At 48.3% G+C, this 12,056-nt stretch overlaps 2 protein-coding genes across 3 annotated transcripts in view; both read left to right on the top strand.

Annotated features, from left to right (window-relative positions):
- The first annotated feature begins 219 nt into the window (after positions 1 to 219).
- SMIM26 (small integral membrane protein 26) lies at positions 220 to 2,094 on the top strand. Its single transcript, XM_074820603.1, has 2 exons — positions 220 to 391; positions 1,420 to 2,094. The coding sequence occupies exons 1-2, from the start codon at positions 265 to 267 to the stop codon at positions 1,602 to 1,604; spliced, it is 312 nt and encodes a 103-aa protein (XP_074676704.1). The 5' UTR covers positions 220 to 264; the 3' UTR covers positions 1,605 to 2,094.
- A 1,081-nt stretch (positions 2,095 to 3,175) lies between these two features.
- DTD1 (D-aminoacyl-tRNA deacylase 1) overlaps positions 3,176 to 12,056 on the top strand; it is a 166,113-nt gene continuing 157,232 nt past the window's right edge. For both annotated transcript variants that reach the window (XM_074817623.1, XM_074817624.1), the window contains exons 1-3: positions 3,176 to 3,275; positions 6,412 to 6,502; positions 9,358 to 9,593. In XM_074817623.1, coding sequence (XP_074673724.1) covers positions 3,233 to 3,275; positions 6,412 to 6,502; positions 9,358 to 9,593 — 370 coding nt within the window. In that variant the 5' untranslated portion in view covers positions 3,176 to 3,232. The remainder of the gene's footprint in view (positions 3,276 to 6,411; positions 6,503 to 9,357; positions 9,594 to 12,056) is intronic.

Genomic DNA, 12,056 nt, shown 5'->3' on the forward strand with positions numbered 1-12,056 from the left:
GAGCTCCCGCCCAAACTCCGCTCTCAGCCGCTGCCGTGCAACCCCCTCGCCGTGCCGTGACGCTCCCACCGCCCCCAGGCGCGGTGTCCCCAGCGGGAGCAGAGCCTTCCCGTAATGGCGGCAGGAGCCGCCCGCCCCCCCCGCGCCCCGTCACCGCCCTCCGGTGGGTCCCGCCCCGCCGCCAGGGCGCACGCGCACACCGGCGTTCTGTCGCCCGGTTGGCGGCAGGGCCCAACCAATGAGCGCGGGCGTTGCTGAGAAGCGATGCGGGTGGCGGTGTGGAACACGCGGGCGGCGCTGCTGTACTCGCTGGGCGGCTGGACCATGCTGGGCGCCATGATCCACTACAACTCCATCAGCAGCGGCGGCGAGAGCGGCGGCGGCGGGCCCGGTACGGGCTGGCGCGGCCCCGAGTCCGAGGCTGCCGCCCGGGGTCACCTCGGCGGGGCGTGGCGGCGGGGTGACGTAGCCGAGGGCGGGGCTTGGCTGAGGGCTCCCGGCTGAGGGGCGCCTCCCGCCAGGGCTCGGGGGAAAGGCGCTGCCGACGGTGGGGTCTCCCCAGCTCCGGTTCCGGCTGTGCCCTCGGCCGAGGATGCTGCCTGCGCTGCGCTGCGCTGCCCTGGCAGCCTGCCTGCCTGCCTCTCGGGGCTCTCGGAGCTGTGCGGCCGCCGGGTGTGAGGGCTCCCCATGGTCGGTGCCCGGCAGGGCACCCGAGGCGGGCCAGCGCCTTCCTGGCGTCCCGAGGAGGTTCACCCTGAAAGGAGATAAATCCCGTCTTGACGGGAAGAGGAACAGGGTCTGGAGCCTTTCCAGCTTGTTGCTTTTGTTCGCACTGTAGGAATAGTTCAAAGCTGCACCTGGGAAGGGTTAGACTGGACATTAGGCAGCATTTCTTCACCAAGAGGGTTGTCATACACTGGGACAGGCTTCCTAGAGAGGTGGTCGATGCCCCAAGCCTGTCAGTGTTTAAGAGGCATTTGGGCAATGTCCTTAACACCATACTTTAACTTTTGGTCCGCCCTGAAGTGGTCAGGCAGTTGGACTAGATGATTGTTGTAGTTCCCTTCCAACTGGAACTATTCTATTCTATGGGGTCCCTGTGTTCCTCTTGCTCTTCCTCAGCAGCCTGCTGCTTATGAAGGTGTAGTAACATGGAGCTAGCTGTAATGTGGATAACTTGGGGGCCAGCTGTTACTGCTGCTACTGATACTAGTACCAGTACCAGTGCAGCAACCTGACTTACCCTCGTAAATCACTTTTTTTGTCTACACAGTCACCACATCTTTGTTATCTGTTTCTTAGAATTTGAGAAAGAGCAAAAAGAGGACCTAATATCTATGTTTTGCCATGATGAAGGGATAAGACATTTTAATTGCTATGCTCTTTTTTTTTCTCCTCCCTTACCCCCCTATTCCTTAGAGAATGAAGGTGATCCTCAGGCAAACCAAGAAGCCCGCAAGGAAGTATTCACTAGAGAAACAGCTTTAGGATTCAAAGTGACAACAACAGTAACATACAGGGATGTTCAACCTCCTCTTACTCGACTGCTCAGGCATGTGACGTCATTCTTTGGTTCTAATGATGACCCTCCTTCTGAAAACTGAGTGATCCAGTTGCTCAGAACTTTGTGCTGGAGCTGGCTTCTCCAAGAAAGTCATCCTGGCACCAGACCATCGGTGGAAAACTTTCTCTTGCATTGCTGAAACAACAGTTCCATCTCTGATACAACTTTGCAGAACTTGCAAACCTTCTTGCCTGCTCTCTGCTGTTCTTTGCATGTGTATTCAAATTACTAAACACAAACTGGGTTCAGCTGGGTGTGTTGTGCGATGTTAATGAATCTGTGTGCTGCCTGGTGTCCTGTGTCCAGCCATCTGACTGGGTAGCTGTTGAGGCTTTTTTGTGAAGTTGATTTCCCAGCTGGTGTGCAGGATGTACCTGGGTGGTCCAGGAGGTACCTGGAATGGCTCCTCAACTGATCAGCTCTGAAACAGATACTTTAAGGACGATGAGTAAACGGGGAGGAATGTAGTTCAGTCTTCTGGGCACAAGAGTTGTTAATTGTCCTTCAAATAAAACCTTACAAGAGATGAATTACAAGTGCAGAAATACTACTGTAGGCTGAAAATTTACTAAGTTTTCTGCTCCAGGCCCTTGTTTCTATAGGGGTTTCCCTGATCCTTATACATGCTGCCTCCCCTGGTAGGCTACTGTCTGCCAGCTGCTGGGGCCATAACTAACTCATTCTATAGGGTCCTTATGGACATCACCTTCTTTCACGGTAAGCTGCTCCTGGCCACTGTTTCCTGTGTTTCCCCCAGCTTCTCACACTGCTGACCGTCATTGCTATAGGGGCTCCCTGCAGCCACCACTTCCACTTCCTGAAGGCTGCCCCCAGCCCCTACTCTCTAGAGGGGGCTTCCCCCAGTCCCTATAGACATGGTCACCCTTTAGACAATCTGACCCAAGCCCTGCATGAGCAGACCCTCCTTTCTGTAGGGGCTTCCCCCTTCCGCTGCGGATACCTCCCTGTTTCTGTAGGGGCTGCCTGCTGCCCCTGTAGCCTTTTCTAGGACCCCTCCAGCCCCGCCCCACCACTGGTGTCTGTAAGGTCTTCCCGCAGTCTCTGCAGACACCACGTTGCTATACAGAAAGCTGTCTCCAGCCCCTCTGACAACACACCCCGACTTCTATAGGAGCTTTTACGCCAGGAGCCCGAGCCCATGCACTTACAGACCCACCTTTCCGTAGGGGCTCCTCTGTTCCCCACAGCCACCACCTCCTTTTCCAGAAGGCTCCTCCCAGCCACTAATTGCTATGGGCAGCACCCTGTGCCCCTATAGCCATTGCTATAGAGGACGCCGCTCCGGTTACCTGCATTTGCTCCTTTCTGTAGGCATCCCCCCCCAAAAGACCCTGTAGACACCAGCCCTTCCGCACGCAAAACATTTGTGGACACCTCGCCTGCCTCTACGCGCCCCTCCCTATTCTATGGAGGCTTCCTATAGGGGAAGCCCCTTTAGGCACCGCTCGTGCCTCTACTGTGCGACACCGACTCCGCGGCCCTATAGCGCCTCTCACTGGGGGGGCGGGGGGGAGGGTGCGGTAGCACCTCCCAGCCGCCAGGGGGCGCTGTGAGCGGCGCGGCCCGGCAGGGAGCGGCCGCCGTTGCCTAGCGCCACCGCCCCCCGCCCGCACCGCCGCCGGGCCTGCGCTGCGCGGCCGCGCCACCATGAAGGCCATCGTCCAGCGGGTGGCCCAGGCCAGTGTCACAGGTCAGTGTGCCGCCACCGGGACGGCCGCCGGGGGAAGAGGGAGGAGGGGCGAGCCTCCGTTCCACGCCTCGCTCCCCCCGCGGCCTCCAGCGTCCCCCTCAGCGCCTGCCCCTTCGCGCCGGCCCCTCCTCGCGTTGCCTCTGTGTGTGTGTGGGCAGCGCCAGCCCCCTCGCTTTCCCCCACTGCTGATGGGTGTGGGCGGCCGGGCTCCCCCCACACTCGTCGTTACCCTGAGTGGGTTTGGCGTGGGTCGTCGCGCTTGTTTTTGTTGCCGGCGCGTGGCGGTAGCGCTGGCCCAGTCACCTCCTTGCACTGCTTGTGGGTGTTGACGCTGCCGTTGCTTTTACCCATGGCTTGTATGTGTTGTCTCTCTAATCAGTTGCCACCTTGCATGGCTTGCATGCATTGCAAGCGTTGGCCATGCAGTTGCAGTCGCCTCCTTGTGTGGCTTGCATGGGCTGACACTAGACTTGCAGTCATCTCCTTGTATTGCATACTTGTGTTGTCAGGGCTGTCCCGTTTACAGCCACGCACTGCTTGTGTGCCTTGGCAGTGGAGTTGCCATATCCTATGGCTTGTATGTATAGGGCACTGTAATCAGACTTGCCTTCTTGCACTGCTTTTGTGTTTTGGTGGTGCTGTCCCAGTTGCCGTTACCCATGGCTTGTATGTGTTGTCTATAATGAGAGTTGTCTTCGTGCATTGCTTGCATGGGTTGGCAGTCCAGTTGCAGTTACCTCCTTGAGTGGCTTGCATGCATTGACACTACAGTCAAAGACACTAGATGTGTTTAAGGGTCATTTGGATGAGACGTTGGGGGATATGGTGTAGGGGAGAACTTTGTAGAGTAGGGCTGATGGTTGGACTCGATGATCCCAAGGGTCTTTTCCAACCTGAATGATTCTGTGATTCTGTGATACAGTCATTGCTTGTGTGTGTTGGCAGTGCCATTGTGCTCACCTTCTCCTGTGGCTTGCATGCGTCACGCAGTATAAGAGTTGCCTCTTTGCATTGCTTCTGTGTGTCAGCGGTGCCGTCCTAGTTGCCAGGAAAATGGTTTGCATGTGTCAGTGCTATAATCAAAGTTGCTTCCTTGCACTGCTGTTGTGTTTTGGCGGTGCAGTTATAATTGCCTCCTTGCATTGCTTGCACGTGTTGGCACTGCAGCCGCAGTCACCTCCTTGTATTGCTCGTGTGTGTCGGCAGTGCTGTCCCAGTTGCCTTTGCCCATGGTTTGCATGTGTTGTCTCTACAATGGGAGCTGCTTCCTTGCATGGCTTGCACGTGTTGACACTATAATTGTAGTAATCTCCTTTAATTGCTTGTTTGTGTTGGCAGGGCTGTCCTGGTCACTGTTGCGGATTGCTTGTGTGTGTCAGTGGAGCCATCCATCCCAGTTGCCTCCTCGCATGGCTCACACGTGCTGGCACTATGGTCACAGTTGCCTCTTCCTGTGTGTTGCCTGTGTGTGTGTGTCAGCAGTGCAGTTTCGATCACCTTCTCCCATGGCTTGATTGCAACGGTACTATAATCAGAGCTGCCTCCCTGCGTTGCTTGTGTGCACTGGCAGTGCAGCTGCAGTCACTTCCTTGCCTGGCTTGCATGTGCTGCCTCTACAATTGCAGTCACCTCCTTGCATTGCTTGTGGGTGGTGGCAGTGCCATCCCAGTTGCCTTCTCTTATGGCTGGCAGTGCTGACACTGCAATCGCAGTCACCCCATTGCACTGCAGGCATGTTGGCAGTGCAGCCAGACTCACCTTTTTGCGTTGCTTGCATGTGTCAGCAGTACTGCCCCGGTCACTGCCATGCATTGCTTGCGCAGGTCAAGGAAGCCAGTTATAGCCCTGATGCTTGCTTAGCTAGTGGTAAGAATGGTGTGTCCTGATGGTGTGCTCCTGCTATTGCACCAGTTGGACCTTCTGTGTTCAAGATGCTTAAAATCCCCAAGAGGTTTGCATGTGAGGCAGTAAGTGTGCCTGCTGCGGGGCCTAGGGGCGATGTGGTGTGCAGCAGGATAGCCTGCACGTTAAATAAATAGCTTCTGCTTGTGTGTGGCTGGTCAGTAAGCCCTGGAAGAACATGCCTGTGAATAAGTAAGGAGCACAGCTTTTGTGCACAGCTGGTAGTGCGGGTACTGTCATCAGACCCTGTCAGCACTGGGATTGTGGCTGATTTACTGCCACATTTCTGGGTAGAATTTAAACTGTTGTTTCTGACTGTTAAAGAGTTTGAGATGTCCCTCTGTGATGGAGATAGTGCTGTGCTTAGCAGAAGGATAGATTCCTCAGCTGGAGGGCTCATACCCATATTGGATGGAAAGGAAGAGTTTTTGGGAGGAGTTTTCCCCCCTGGTTTGCTTCTGCTCATTGGGAATAGTCCAGATCTGGCCACTGGTGCACAGATACAAGCTTTCAGCTTTTGCTGGGGGCCTGCTCTCCTTTTATCTTACAGAATGTTTGGGGCTTTTTTTCCCAGTTGCATGAGCCTGGATATAATTTTAACAGCTGGGTAGCTGGTGATTATCACAGTTTTATGACCTCATTTAAATCTTACTACAGTCATCTCGGGCTCAACCATGTTAAGATAATTTAAAACATTTCTTACGAAAACATAATGGATCTGTGATGGCTTGTTTTATTGTAAATGTCATTGAATAAGTTGTGTTTCCAACTGGGGTGGGTAGAATTTGCAGGTTGTTCAAAGTCTTATTTCAAAAAATCCATGAGGACTATATCAAATAGAAATCACCTTTTCACAACTAAGGTAAAGTATGGAGGGAGTGGTGGAGTAGAGAAATAGAGCACACTTACTGATATCAACCAGATGGATAATTTTTATAAGGATTGGAGAACACTCTGGTTAGCACTGCTGATCCAGTTCTAGTAAATAATCTTTATACAGTGTTTTTAAATTCTGGAGTGAGCATCTTGAGCTAGTCCCTCACAAATAAGTCACAGCATTGGGAAGACTTTTGAGAGAGCTTCTACATGATCTTTAACAAACTTAAGACAGAGAAGAAGGGTTTAGAAGATTTCTTTGGTGGTTATACAGTTGCCAGCTGAAATCAGTACTTACCTGTGTCATAAAACAAGACAGTGCGTTTGGTTTTAATTTTCTTTTTACCCCCTTCTCCAGTGGGTGGTGAACAAATAAGTTCAATAGGACGAGGCCTCTGTGTGCTGCTGGGCATTTCTTTGGAAGATACGCAAAGAGAGCTGGAGCACATGTAAGTCACGTATTTCGTTTTGTCTTGTACTTTTATTTGTGCGTTTCTGACACTGTATCAGTGATACCTGTGCAGTAGCCAAACAAATGGGGCACTCCTGTTGAGAAGCTCAGGTTTGCCTGTTAGTTCCTCCTCAGATTTTACCTGAAATACAGGTTTCTTAGAGTTTTCATTTGTGTTCCATTGAGAAAAATCTGTTATCATTTCCTCTCTGTGTTTTTATGAAGAACAGACTCAAAAAGGAAGAATCAACATGTTGGGTTTTTCTGATCTTCCTTTTTTAAATATCTGTCCCTTTTGCTGTATGAATTTACCCCAAAGGACTCCAGCCTTTAAGAATGGGATGTATCAGAAACCTCAAACTCTCATTTTAGCTTGCACATGAGAAGTTTTGTTCTTTCAAAAGGCTGGATAGTCTCACCATTTACTTTTCTGTAAAAGTGAATTGATTCTGGCAGCCTCGAGGGCTGGCTCTGGCCATCTGTTCCAAGGCCACAGAATATTGTGATTCAGCCGGCAAACACATGCAAGAGAGAGTTCTTCAGAGGCTTCTTCTACTTCCTTTGGACTGTTCATTGTTCTTGGTTTGACCTCAGTTCTTATGAAGGCAAAGAAGAAACATGTAATAGAGCTAACTGAGGTCAGGAAGAGGAAAGGCTCAAGAAGTGAATGTGAGTGAGGCTGAAAACAACCCTTAGCAGATGTGGAAGAGAAAGTAGAGAGTGGGGGATGTGAACTAAAGGTCACCAAAGATCTCACATAAACATGTGAATCTTGTAGAGAATTGCAGCAAAACTGAAGGTGTTTTTATTATGATATGCTCCACTGGCTTGCCTTACTGTTTGCCTCCTCAGTGTGTAACATTTGCTTTATTGTTTCTCATTCCTATCTTGGTGAATGTGAGAGATGCTTCTGAGTATTTCAAGTGGGTGATTTGTAGTGACAGTGCTCTCAACACCAGGTTGTTTGGATGAGTGATGCAGGAAAGGCAGAAAGCCAGCACCTGAAAAAAAGGAACGAAAGAAATCAGCTTAACCAGGCTCTTCAAGCCCTATTAAAGGAAAATTTAGTAACCCTGTAAATGAAACAACAAACATCTTTATCATTAAAACACAGCAGTGAGGATGATTTAAGCCTGTGCACTGGGGCCTTCCAAGGCTTTTAACCATCCACTTCATTCAGGAGTCAATTCTGTTTGTCTTGGACATGCACAAACTGGCAAGGATGGTTTTTGTGACTGTGCCTCAAGGAGGCTGGACTAGATGACCTTTAAAGGTCCCTTCCAACCCAAGCTATTCTGTGATTCTATGATTCTATTCTATGGCCATAACAAAGTCTCATCTTTCATTTTATACTAACTGCCTCACGTCTGGTGCAGTGTAAGATGTCTGGCTGATGGCTGCAACTGAAATGTTTTGTACTTGATGTGCTCCCTAGTTTATAGATGCTGCAGATTTGTAGAATCTAAAAGAAGAAACCAAAGACAGGCGAGTGGCATACAAGCAGTCTTGTTATCAATCAAAGTCCAGCCATAGACAGGATTGCAAGTCTGCCTGCTGTTTTTCAGGATCCATTTGTGAAAGTCTCCTTGTTCTCTCTGAGTATTCAAACCAAACAGTTCTGCCCCCCAGATCCAAAAATCAGCCTTAATACAAACAAGTCCCAGTCACCCCTTTGCTGTTACCTGCAGTTCTGCACTGTTCCCTGCCTTCCTCCTCTCATCCTTGGCCAGCAGGTTGAGGGAGGTGATTCTGCCCCTCCACTCTGCTCTGGTGAGACCCCACCTGCAGTGCTGTATCCAGCTTTGGAGCCCTCGGAACAGGAAGGACATGGACCTGCTCGGGCAGGTCTGGAGGAGGCCACGGAAATGATCAGAGGGCTGGAGCACCTCTCCTGTGAGGACAGACTGAGAGAGTTGGGGTTGTTCAGCCTGGAGAAGAGAAGGCTCAGGGGACACTTTACTGTGGCCTTTCAGTACTTAAAGGGGTCTTATAAGAAAGATGGGGACAGACTTTTTGATAGGGCCTGTAGGGATAGGGCAAGGGGTAACGGTTTTAAACTGAAAGAGAGTAGACTTAGACTAGATATAAGGAAAAAATGTTTTACAACGAGGGTGGTGAAACACTGGAACAGGTTGCCCAGAGAAGTTGTAGGTGCCCCATCCCTGGAAACATTCAAGGTCAGGTTGGATGGGGCTCTGAGCAACCTGATCTAGTTGAAGATGTTCCTGCTCATTGCAGAGGGGTTGGACTAAATGACCTTTAAAGGTCCCTTCCAACCCAAACCACTTGATGATTCTGTGATTCTGTGATCCTGATGAAAAAGTGCTGTCCTCATCTGCCTTATGGTGCTGGGTTTGGAAAGAGTGCTAGATGGTGACAAAGCTGGAAGAATATATGTTTGGAAACAACCATAGTTTAGGATGATCTCATTTCATACTGAGTGTGATTTCCCAGTATGGTGGGAGGATTAAACTTCCCAAAGCTATTCATATGTTAAATAATGTTGTGACACAAAATCAGATAGTAAAAAGTAAGCTCTCTTACTTTCTATGCCATCTTTATGTCACCTTATAACTTGCAGTTATTCTGTCCTGATTTCATGCTCTGTAAAATGATGATGTTAATTAACAGTCTGACAATGTTATGTATGTGTGTAAGGGCTTTCTTGGTTATGGCTCTGCCTAATGTGACGACATGGTTTAGAAAGGAAGGGACAGAGGGGTATCTTGTTATATGGAGGCAGAAGAAATATGAAACTGCCTTCCCTTTTATCTCATCCTGTGTGGTAGGCAGTAACTTGTACCTGTTGATCCTGCATGGAACAAGTTAGGAATTACCTTTTTCTCCTCTTAGGGTTCGAAAGATCTTGAACTTGCGAGTATTTGAAGATGAAAGTGGGAAGCACTGGTCCAAAAGCGTGATGGATAAACAGTATGAAGTGTTGTGTGTGAGCCAATTTACTCTTCAATGCGTCCTGAAAGGAAACAAGCCCGACTACCACATGGCAATGCCCACAGAGCAGGCGGAGTGTTTTTATAACAACTTCCTAGAGCAGCTAAGAAAAGCCTACAAACCAGAGCTTATTAAAGGTAAGGGCAAGGTTGGTAAGGTCCTTGATGTGACCAGTGGACCTTGTTTGTATGTGCTCTTCCCTGATTGTTACTTTCTTTATTCTGCCCGTGTTGCAAAGGAGCTGTCTTCACACAGCAGTAGATGAGGGGATGTTATGGTATTTTCACTGGCAGCCCGGCAGGGTGATCACTCCATTCTTCCTCTAGCCAAGCCATTTCCTGGCGTTCCTCTGGAATAGTTTGATGTGTAGATGTTCTTGTATTGTTACTGGCTGTACAAGATGAGCAATGACTCTGACAAACTAACCCTGAGAGGCTGCAGCCCTGAGAACAAGCTCTGGGGTCCGGCTCCCTCAAAGGCTGAACTTTTGGTGCTGTGTAGTTAGATTAACCCGGGAGGAGCATTTTTTCTGAGGCATATGTAGTTAGTCAGGCTTGAAGGCGTCAGCATAGGACAGCGTAGTTCCATCTGACACTTTAGTTTTACATTCTGTTAAATGGTAATGATGACAGTGGGAAGTGTAATGTGCTATTTGAGAAAAGCGTTTGATTTAGACTATCTTTTCTCAATTCTATGCCACGTATACAACAGTTTTCACCAGAAAATGCCTGGCTTCACTGTGCATTCATGCTCTCTCCACCCTTAATCTTTTCTGTTTGCTTTCATATTTATTTTCATATTCATTTTCATATTTAGACTTGAATTTTTGATACACTTGCCCAGAATACAAGTGTCTAGAAAAGACTATTTTTTAAATGGGGGCTATTAATAGATAATGGTCAGCCTTACTTTCCTTATGAGGAAAAAAAGGAGAAGAGATAAAACAGATAGCTGGGGAAAGATTTAGAGGCTAATCTCCATGTTGACTGTAGATGAAGATAATTATCCCGATGCTTTCCAGTGAGGCACAGTGAAACGCATACAGAAAATGTCCATCTTGTGTCAGCTTTCCAGTAGCTTGATATGTTCTCCCAGTCAACATTTGTTGGTGATAAGGAATGCATTTCTGATACCCCTTCCCTGCTTCTCTTTCAGTCCGTAACATAGAAAACTTCTGTTCTAATGAGTTCAGAGTATGTGCTTTTTGAATCTTTATCTTTGTTGAGTTATGACTAAGTTAGGACCTGTTCCTCTGCCTCTGGAACTGGTGACAGAACTTCCTGGGAAGTCAATGGAAATATGATTTGCTCTTGTAAGATTTAATTGAGTTGGATCCTTATGTCCTGGTAAACTAAAAGCAAGTATGGACTTTCATCCTTCGCTTAAATGAGATGTGGAAAAGTTGATATATCTTTGTATATCTACAACTTTATCCTTGGACTTTGGAAAATGCTCTGTTTCTGAAATACTTTAAATCAGTTTGTATTTTGGCAGCTGCTTTTGGAACTTCTCTTTTCAGTGAATAGCAGTTATACACCTGAAATGGGTAGTCACTGTTGTTAAGTCCCCGTATTTTGGCACTTGTTTGCCAATGCTTCCTGCAAAAAGAGCTTTCAATTTTGCATTTCTTTTTTCAGGCTGAAAACATAGATTTAGAAACCCAAGAGTGACTGCCAGTGGTATCGTGTCACATAACATGTGTAGTTTAAAGTGCTGGCAGCACTGAAACCACCTGTTAATTTATAATTTTGTGTTCTTTTTTAGGCTGTGCCAGTCTATGTTGTGCTGCATCCAAGTCTGTTAGACTCTTGTGATTGAAGTTTCTGTTGTGCCAGTTGCTTTGCCAGTGTTTTTTTGTTTGTTTGCTTGTTTTATCTATTTATTTTTGGGCATACAAAGTTTCTGAAGCTTGACGATTTCATGGGTAGTAGGCTAAGTCGTGTGGTTGCATCAGCAGAGTTTACAGCTTCCCTGCGCTGAAGCGTGTTAGAGCACAGAGCCTTTACACACTGCCAGGCTGTATGTGAGCAGGACTGCTTGAGTGTAAGTGTAACTTTGTTAAACTGTAATACCTGGTCTGCAATTTAGCGTGGCATGCAAACATACTGAATTCTGCCCTGAAAAAGTCCTAAGGAAATCAGAACCTGACTTGCTGGGGGCTGTTCTACGTGCTACTGAGTTACAAAGGGTGATGGGAGGGCCCTGGGAAGGAGTGCTGGTGAATGGGCTGTTGGACTGTTAAAATAGGTTTAGTGGTGTATCAGGATGAGGCTCTACCTTCTGTCTTCCAAATCTGTACTCGTGTATTTCCCCTACACATATGCACACACACAATTGTAGTTGTTGGGAGGTTAGAGTTTGATTCTCTGGATTGCTGTAGGTGCCCTTCCCTTCGATCTTACAAATTGCTTAATGCATTTTAGAGGAATAATTTAATCATTTAAAGTGGAATTTGTGTAGCTGAGTCAGAGACAGATCAATAATTATCTTGCTGTATTGTCTTGTGTTTTCTAGTCCCTATATTTTTTCAGTAGACTAATTTGGCAGTTGGAAGTTGAGCTACTACGTGTGCCACTGTTGTAAGTGCTGGGCAGGCAGCT

This window comes from Strix aluco, chromosome 3, assembly GCF_031877795.1.
Source record: "Strix aluco isolate bStrAlu1 chromosome 3, bStrAlu1.hap1, whole genome shotgun sequence".
Classification (NCBI taxonomy): Eukaryota; Metazoa; Chordata; class Aves; order Strigiformes; family Strigidae; genus Strix; species Strix aluco.